Raw genomic sequence first — 9925 nt, 5'->3', positions numbered from 1 at the left:
CTAACACCCTAACATGAACCCCGAGTCTAAACACCCCTAATTTTACACTTATTAACCCCTAATCTGCCACCCAACATCGCCGACACCTACATTACAATATTAACCCCTAATCTGCCACTCCGGACACCGCCGCCGCCACCTACATTATACTTATGAGCCCCTAATCTGCTGACCCCAACATCGCCGACACCTACATACTATTTATTAACCCCTACTTTGCCGCCCCCAATGTCGCCGCAACCTAACTACAATTATTAACCCCTCATCTGCCGCCCACAACGTCGCCGCCACTATATTAGTTATTAACCCCTAAACCAAAGTCTAACCCTAACACCCCCTAACTTAAATATAATTTAAATAAATCTAAATAAAATTACTACAATTAAATAAATTATTCCTATTTAAAACTAAATACTTGCCTATAAAATAAACCCTAAGATAGCTACAATATGACTAATAGTTACATTGTAGCTAGCTTAGAGTTTATTTTTATTTTACAGGCAACTTTGTATTTATTTTAACTAGGTAGAATAGTTATTAAATAGATATTAACTATTTAATAACTATCTAGCTAAAATAAAGACATTAACCTGTAAAATAAAACCTAATTTACAATTACACCTAACACTACAATTATAATTAATATATTTATTAAAGTGACGGCGATGTCCGGTCGGCAGATTAGGGGTTAAAAATGTTATTTAAGTGTTTGCGATGTGGGGGGTGGGCTTGGTTTAGGGGTTACTTTTTAGCACTTTAGTTAAGAGTTTTATATTACGGCGTTACCCCATAAAACTCTTAACTACGGACTTTTAAATGTGGTACCAGTCTTGACAGGAGAGGCTGTACCTCTCACTTTTTCCAAGACTCGTAATACCGCCGTTAGGCAAATCCCATTGAAAATATGGGATACGCAATTGACGTAAGTGGATTTGCGGTATGTTCGAGTCGCGGAAAAAAAGTGAGTGGTACACTTGTACCTGCAAGACTCGTAATACCAGCGGGCCTTAAAAAGCAGCGTTGGGACCTCTCAACGCTGCTTTTTATGGCTAACGCAAAACTCGTAATCTAGGTGTTTGTGTTTCCTGTTAAATTGCTTAAATACATTTTCATTAATTCCCTATGACAGTCAGCTGCATAAACCATGGCTTTACTTTAATGCAGAGAACTTAAAAAGGCATCATACTAGCTGACCACTTTAAAAGCATATTAAAAAAAACAGTATGTAGTTTTGAAAAATTACAGGCTTTGTTGTGACAGAAAATATTACTGTTACCTAGAGACTTTTAAATGTATTTATTTTTACAAAAGCAGGTTACAAAAACATCTCTACCTAGTGATATTTTTAGAAATGGTGGTCTGAAACACGAAAATATATACAAGATTGTCTTGAGAAAGGCTCACTGTACGATAAAAATATCACTTTAACTCAACAAAGTCCTAAGAGTGCCCTCCATTCTACATTTGAGGGAGTGCATGTGTGTATATGTATGTGTGTGTATGTATGTGTGTATATGTGTATATGTGTATATATATATATATATATATATATATATATATATATATATATATATATATATATATATATATATATATATATATATATATATATATATATATATAATCCAATAAGGACCGCACAATCTTACCCACAACCGGTAATGCCACGGTGCACTGCTACAGAAGTATCCAAAAATGCAGGTTTTAGGTGCTTTATTGTACTATTTTGGATTATTTTGACATTTGATAAAGGCACTATTATGTGCCGAAACGTTATGTCTAACTTTTAAATGGAATAATACATATATACTTTTTATATAACAAAGCCCAGTGAGTTCCTGCATTTTTGGATATATATATATATATATATATATATATATATATATATATCTTTTTATGGCACATAGCTTTATCATAACATTACTGGGGAGGGTCTTCATTATTTTGAGCTTGTCAGCCAAATGAGCCAATTGGGAGCAGCAGTCACACAAACGTGCCAAGCACTGGCTGCATTCTGCTGAGAAGCTGCAAGGCTCACAGCTCTTAAACAGGAGTTTGATTTTATGGGCATATAAATACATAGTAGGCATAGTAGGAGCTTGAGTCAGTAAGGCAAACAATTACCTGTTCTAATGCATTTTACCATATAATTTTCACTCTAGAACGTTTTTTTTTTATTTTTCTATTATTATTTTAACATCATATGTATTTAAAACATTGTGTGTGCACCGTGTCCTTATATATTCCATTTACATGCACATCTTGCATAATCAGACTGAGTTAAGTTGACTTTAATCAAAACCTCATATAAATCTGAAGGTATATGGTATCCTGGTTGCATTAGTGAATATTCTACATTTTTTAATTTAAAAAAAAATCTTGGTATTTTACAGTCGTGTTTCTCAAGGAAAGGGTATCACATGTTCATCTAGCAAACCTGGAAACAGCCCCCCTGCGCGTGACAAGGAACTATTTTCTGCATTGTGTAGAAATCAGCTAAGCCCAGTGAATGCAGCTGATGCGTATGGTATCTCATCTGCCAGCAGTAGTAACTCTGGCTCCTTCAAAGGAAGTGATACAAGTCCAACCCAACGGTAGCATCATTTTCTCTTGTTTTTTTTTTTCCCACATGAATTTGTATTTGTGATGGAAATGTTGTTTTTTTGAGAAGTGTGTGTAACTCAAAGAAACTACTGCATTCAGAGAGTATAGTGCATTTTAATGGGATTGAATCCTGGAAATACAGAGGGTTTTATTCACAATTTAGCCAGTGACCACAGTAATCATATTCGTGAAAGTGTCACAACAGCAGTTGAAATGAGCAAGATGTGGTTGGGTGAATGTAGAGAGTAAATTATGAAATAATGAAAACTGTAATGTCAGGAACTTGTATAAGGAGCATGGGTTGCAGTATGGGACTCGGGAAATTAAAATAGGGAAGCTGTAGAAAGAAAAATAAATGTCTCAGCGAGACTGTCTGTAAGGCTAAATGACCAGAGGTCAGCATTATAGAGACTGCTTTCCTTGCAATAAACATGTTGTCCTTTAAGTAATGGAACCTGCTATTTGCATATCAGTAAAGTATTGCAGCTACAATACGTATGTTATTCTTGATATGTATTATTTTATGGGTCAGTTCATTTAGAAAAAAAAAGCTATATTAAAAAGGGTTTTTAAATACAGTCTATCAAGAAAAGATGCTACAGAAACCTGTTGAATACAAAACTCTACCCATAATTTATCTGGCTACCTTGTGTTTTAATAAGAGTACAACAGTGTGTGCCTGGTAGTACTGATGAGACTTCTCATAGAATCTCACCACACCAGAGAGCTTTAGACAATCGGACCCTTAATGGAATGCTAAACACTAAATACATTTCATGCACCTCCATTTAATTATGGGTGCTGCCATTTTGGGACTTAGGTTTCACTGCAGGTATCTGCAGTAAATTTGCTGCACATGCGCAAACATGTCAGCACTGGAACACAATGAAAGCTAGATTTCAACATGACGGCTCCCATGACTGAGTGAAGTGGTGAACAACCTTCCTATTATGCTTTTAAAATCGAATTAGTGTTTTAATGTCCCTTTTATTTGCAAATATAGCTACATAGCAAATATGGAAAGCAAACATTGAAAACAAGGTGCCTATGAAATAAGACTAAAAGTTTTTTTTTTAATGCAAAACCCAGGTGGAAGTGGTCAGTTAATAAGGTAAAAACAGTGCCAAGTCTAGGCAAAATTAAAGGGAAATGAAACCCAAATTTTTTATTTCATGAGTCATATGAGCATGCAACTTTCTTATTTACTCCTATTATCAATTTTTCTTTGTTGTCTTGGTATCTTTATTTGAAAAGCAGGAATATAAGCTTAGTCAGTCCATTTTCGGTTGAGCACCTTGGTGGTGCTTGCTGATTGGTGACTAAATGTAGCCACCAATCGGCAAGCGCTACCCATCCAGGGTGCTAAAAGTTGCTTAAAATTGCATGCTCTATCTGAATCGTGAAAGAGAAAATTTGGGTTTCATTTCACTTTAATCAAATTTTAAAACCGTGACCAAAACCAGATTGTTTTGTTGAGTGGAGGTAAGGAATTAAAAAATAATTAATTGGTTGCTTTATTCCTTTGAAAAAGATTGTTTGAAATGCATCTTTTTTGCACCAATTTTTACATAGGTAGATAAAAGTAGTTTGCCCACACAAACACGTCATAGTGCCTCAGTTGGCAATCAGAGTAAACCATGGACTTTGCTCTTATTTCATTCAATTTTTTTGCTTGTACAATAACATAGTTATTAGGAAATCGTCATAAGAGCATTTGATTCAAATTTCTTTATAAATCTATACAATTATTTTTTTTTAAAGACTCATGGGAAGTATTTTTATTGTTTCATCGAGACCTGATGTTCTTTAAATGAAGATACCAGTAAGTTGTAATGTGATCAATTAGCATCTATATTTAAAATTTGGGGATTTGCTTAGCTATATTCCATCTACATACACAGGGCACTTTTTCTGGAGCCCATCGGTAAATGGATTCGTTTTTTTTTTGTTTTTTTTTAAACTAAATTTTCACTCTATTTGCATCTGGTAGTTGGTGGCTCTTTCTAAAATGCACAATGTTATGTCTCTGCATTAATCTACATCTCAGAAACGTGTCTTGATTATCAGCACCATCTGTAATATCTATTTAGAATGATTTATATTTTGTCCAATACAGACGCACCATGAGATACCATACATCTTGCGGAGATAACCATGGAGTTAAACCACCATCTCCTGAGCAGTATTTGACTCCTTTGCAACAGAAAGAAGTCTCTATACGACACCTAAAAGCAAAATTGAAGGAATCTCAGGCCACACTCCAGGAAAGGTACGAATGCTGCGCTTACAGCATTTTCATGTTTATTTTTTTTTAAAGGGGCATTAAACTCATAACACATATCAGAAAAAGCACTGCATTGCAAAATATAATTTTTAAAATCCTGTAGCTATCATTTTGTTAGTACAATGTACAAAGTTTTGCAAATAATAGAGAGTGATTTCCGAGATGCACTTCTTGAAAAGTGGAGTGGATTCCATGCTCCTGGTCTCCTTTGCAGTGGCCATTTTGAAACAGATGTAAATTAGCTTATGCTCAGAAATATCCAATACTGTGTAGAATATTGCATGCTCAGGTACATTTCACCATACTTAAAGGGACAGCAGACAGTAATATAAAATGCATAGTAAAATTAACTTTGCAATATCATTTCAATATTTATTTTGCTCCTTTTTTGTGTATTTTAACTTTGAGATTTTAGAGTTTTCTAATCCTCAAAATTGGAAGTGCACACTGCAGATTTGTCCCTAATTTGCCTTTTCAAATAATGAACTGCAAAACAATGCATTTTTTTGCTAGCAATAATGGCTATAGCCATCATTTTCTACTCCAATAGCAAGTCAGGCTTGGCTCCTCCAAATAAGGCAAATGGTTTGGTGAAGTTTGGATGTTGAAAAAACACATTTCAGCAAGTGAGATAGTAATTTGTTCTTAAAATGTTATGTTAATCTATAGCAAGGCAAGAGACATGTCTTATAATTGGAAGATGTTAATAACCCGTTTAAGTATGATAGGGGCACTCCAGTTACTTATCTGAGGTATTTTACTGCAAAATTACTAATAAATGTATAGTGAAGTTTGTTTTTACAGGGAGATTGGATGTTAAATCACTGTAGCATCTAATTAGTTTTAGGAAGCAAACTTCAAAGATTGTTTTTAATTCAGTCCAAGTACATTTTTATGCCTAGCTGACAGATGCTGAATAATACATCTCAATAAGTTCTCTATCAAACAAAATTTAAGTTATGGTTCTGCTAAACAGTTTTGGCATAACAATGTGTCTGTGATTTAATATTTGCAGAGAAGCTGTAATACAAGACCTAAAGTCTCAGTTGGGACGAATGAGGGAGGACTGGATTGAAGAAGAGTGTCATCGCGTGGAAGCTCAGCTTGCCCTAAAAGAAGCAAGGAAGGAAATAAGGCAGCTAAAACAGTTTATTGAGACCATGAAAAATAGTTTGGCTGAAAAAGATAAAGGCATCCAGAAATATTTCATAGACATTAATATTCAGAACAGAAAACTAGAGACATTGCTTCGCAGCATGGAGATGGCACAGGATAGCTCTTTCAGAGATGACCAGTGTCTGGATTATATCTGTAATTCTTCGGGAGCTTCACTCACAGAAAGTGCAATTTATGATAAAATCTCAGAAGGACTTTTGTTAGAGGACCAAGCAACAGAGGAGATGGCAGATTGTGACCTTCTCCTTAATGATGAACTTGCAAACAGAGATGATTTGTATGATGATATTATTATGGAGACCACATGTGAGCTTGATAATTTAGCAATTCTGAGTTCCACAGCTTTGCAATCTAGTCTTGGTGCAGCCAATGTGGAGAGGTCCAATGAATCAACCAGTTCTAAAAAGACTACAGATTCACAGTGGATGGAACAAGCCATTCAGACAGATATTGTTCCTTTCAGCCTTGATTTTGAGAATGTCCTTCTAAAGATTTTTAAATCCCATAAGGACTATCCAGTTAGTAGATCATCTATGCTAGGCGGTCTTCATGTTAAATGTTTTTCTGGCTCATCTGCATTAATTGATTTGACACCAGATGATCCAAACTCTGCTATTCTTTTATCTCCTGAGTCACTGCGTAATGAGATTCCTTCCAACTCAAACCGTGCAATGAAAGAACTTGACTTTGAAGGACCTTCATCATTTCTGCTTTACAAAAACTTTGCACAGACAAATATGACAAAGAAATATTGGAGCAACAATATTTGGACTGATATACTGGCTGTAGCTGTGCCAGTTATTCCAACAGTGATGTGGGCATTTGGTGCCCAGAGAGGTGGCATTGACCCTGTATATAACTTTGGTATGATGATGCGTGGTTGCTGTTTGATGGCTTTACATTCCCTAAGGAAAACCTCTTATACTGACGCCATTTAATTTAAACCTGTACAAAGCTCCCTGCAAAATGCTTAATATTTGTAGCTACCTAGAGCACTTACCATATGAAATAAATTGCATTTCTATCACTATTGCACCTAAATTGTTTTGTTTGCACTTTATCACCCAGCATATTTTAAGATCTCTTTAAAAGAGAAAATGAATAAAATATAAATTGTATAGCTTTTTTTTTTTTCTTCTGATTTGCACTAAAGTTTACAAAAAAAAAAGAGATCCCATTTAAATATTGAGGTTTAATGATTGCACTTACTATAAAATGTATTCGTAATGCAGCTAGCCTGCTCTTAATAGCATAGCTTTGCTCTGCTTAATGTGATTGTCTGCACTTATTTAATAGCACTTGAAAAATATACTGGCCTCCAAATGACTTTGCTTTACTGCCTGTATTGGTGTATTTGTGCAATAATTATTCACATAAGCTAATAGTGATATTGCTTCTAGTTACGTTGTTTGGATGGTTCATTGTTTTTGGCATTGAATGGCATTTGTCTCCTACAACAGTGCTTCTCCAGTACCACGAACAGGCCAGATTTTCATATTGTCTGAAAATCGGGTGAAATAATCGGCTGATCAGTAACCATGGTTACTAATCTGCTCTCTCCAATCACCTGTACTCTAGTTGAGATAAAAATGTGGCCTCTTAGAGGTACTTGTGGAGAAAAGCAACACTGTCCTACAGTATGTCTCACTTTTTGTTAGAACTATTGTAATGTCGGGGCATGTTTGTACTGAAAGTTGTTACTGTACTTATATATGTTATTGAACATTGTTTACAAAGTAAAATAGCATGGTGAAATTTATTTATAGATGTAAATGTTTAACCTCTATTCTAACAAAAATGTAATAAAATCTATAAGTGGTAATTTTTTTTTGTTTGTTTTTCATGAACTATTCTGGTGCACTTTAGAAGTGATAACTTCAAAAATAAATGTTGCAAGCTGTATTATATTTGTAATATTTAGAAAAAACATTTCCTTAAAGGGACACAACCCAAATTTCTTTTCTTTCGTGATTCAGATAGAACATGCAATTTTAAGCAACTTTCTAATTTACTCCTATTAATTTTTCTTCATTCTCTTGCTATCTTTATTTGAAAAAGAAGACATCTAAGCTAAGGAGACAGACAATTTTTGGTTCAGTACCCTAGACAGCACTTGTTTATTGGTGGGTGAATTTATCCACCAATCCACTAGAACAACCTAGGTTGTTCACCAAAAACAGTCCGTCATCTAAACTTACATTCTTGCTTTTCAAATAAAGATACCAAGAGAATGAAGAAAATGTGATAATAGGAGTAAATTAGAAAATTGCATGCTCTATCTGAATCGCGAAATATTTTTTTTTGGGTTCAGTGTCCCTTTAACTGTTTTCTAGTTTATTATACATTATTTTTCCTTTTCATATTTCCTGACTTGCTCGTACATCTTCCAGCAACAGCCAGGCTGATTGATCACCTTCTATAATTCATGTGGCAGCCCACAAATGTCTAGCTCCTCCATTTTTTGGTTTGTTCCTGTATTTAGAACACATTTTGTTAGAAAATATTCTAATTTTATTATGCACTTCTGCTTTCATATAACTATGCAAAATAGTTGAATACATACTTAGTACACATGTGAGTCAATGACAAGAGGAATACTTGTGTAGCCACCAATCACCAACTAGCTCTGAAATAGTGCACTACTGCTCCTGAGCTTACTTAGATATCTTTAAAAAAAAAAAAAAATACCAATAAAATAAATTTGATAATAGAAGTAAAATAAGTATAAAAATTACACTCTCTATATGAGCTCTAAAACTTTAAAGGGACAGTCAACACCAGAATAGTTATTGTTTTAAAAGATAGATAATCCTTTTTTCTCTTGTAAGATGTATCGAGTCCACGGATTCATCCTTACTTGTGGGATATTCTCCTCCCCTACAGGAAGTGGCAGAGAGAGCACCCACAGCAGAGCTGCCTATATAGCTCCCCCCTTAGCTCCACCCCCCAGTCATTCTCTCTGCCTGCTTAACTGCTAGGAAGGACAAAGAGGAGTGTGGTGACAAAAATGTTAGGTTTTTATTTTCTCAAGCAAAAGTTTGTTATTTTTAAATGGTACCGGTGTGTACTATTTACTCTCTGGCAGAAAAGGGATGAAGATTTCTGCAAGGAGGATGATGATCTTAGCATTTTGTAACTAAGATCCACTGCTGTTCTCACAAGGGCTGAAGAGTACAGGAAAACTTCAGTTGGGGGAACAGTTTGAACATACCTTAATGCAGTTTAGCCTGCAGTCTATTTTTTTTCTAGACAGACTATGTTATTTCTAGAAAAGGCTGGCAATATCCCCATGAGGGAAGGGTAAGCTGTATTCAGACACTTGGATAGGAATTTCAGCTTGCATGAAGGGCTCATTAGTTACTGGTGACACTGTTTGGTAAAAACGTTTTTTTTTTTCAGTGAATGATGCAATTATAACGTTTTTTTGAAGGGACTAAAGGGTCATTGTAGCTTGTTTTTTAGTTTTCTAACCCACATGGTTAATTTAGAGACACTCTAGTGTTTGTCTGTTAGGCCTCAAAACATTGAGTGAGGTGGGAGGGGCCTATTTTTGTGCCTCAGTTGTGCAGTTTCTTTTCCTCTGAGACTTCTGCTTCTCCAGAGGTTCCTGCCGTGTTTGAGAGCTGTAAAAGAAGTTTGTTTCCCCACAAATTGTTCTGAAGGGCAGGTAGGAGCCACAGCAGAGCTGTGGCAAAGTGCTGAAAGTCTTTTTTTACTGGTTTTTATGTTTTTTCAATCCGGTTTTGCCATTAAGTGGTTAATTGTTTATTTGCATAGCTGTGCAAAGTTACTAAGGCTATATGATACTACTGTAAACATTTAGTTATGTTTACTGCTTTTTTACACTGTTTTGCAGAATTT

General features: G+C 35.1%; 1 protein-coding gene across 3 annotated transcripts in view; it reads left to right on the top strand.

Moving 5' to 3' along the window:
* Nucleotides 1-7886, top strand: part of SYBU (syntabulin) — a 58658-nt gene extending 50772 nt beyond the window's left edge. For 2 of the 3 annotated variants that reach the window (XM_053715301.1, XM_053715300.1), the window contains 3 exons: nucleotides 2394-2594; nucleotides 4721-4873; nucleotides 5904-7886. In XM_053715301.1, the coding sequence (XP_053571276.1) occupies nucleotides 2394-2594; nucleotides 4721-4873; nucleotides 5904-7002 (1453 nt within the window). In that variant the 3' untranslated portion in view covers nucleotides 7003-7886. The remainder of the gene's footprint in view (nucleotides 1-2393; nucleotides 2595-4720; nucleotides 4874-5903) is intronic. The other variant, XM_053715302.1, reaches the window with a different exon arrangement.
* Nucleotides 7887-9925: the final 2039 nt, after the last annotated feature.

Source organism: Bombina bombina, chromosome 5, assembly GCF_027579735.1.
Source record: "Bombina bombina isolate aBomBom1 chromosome 5, aBomBom1.pri, whole genome shotgun sequence".
NCBI classification, from domain to species: Eukaryota; Metazoa; Chordata; class Amphibia; order Anura; family Bombinatoridae; genus Bombina; species Bombina bombina.
Note: the sequence above shows the minus strand (reverse complement) of the source record. Positions and strands in the feature narration are given on the sequence as shown.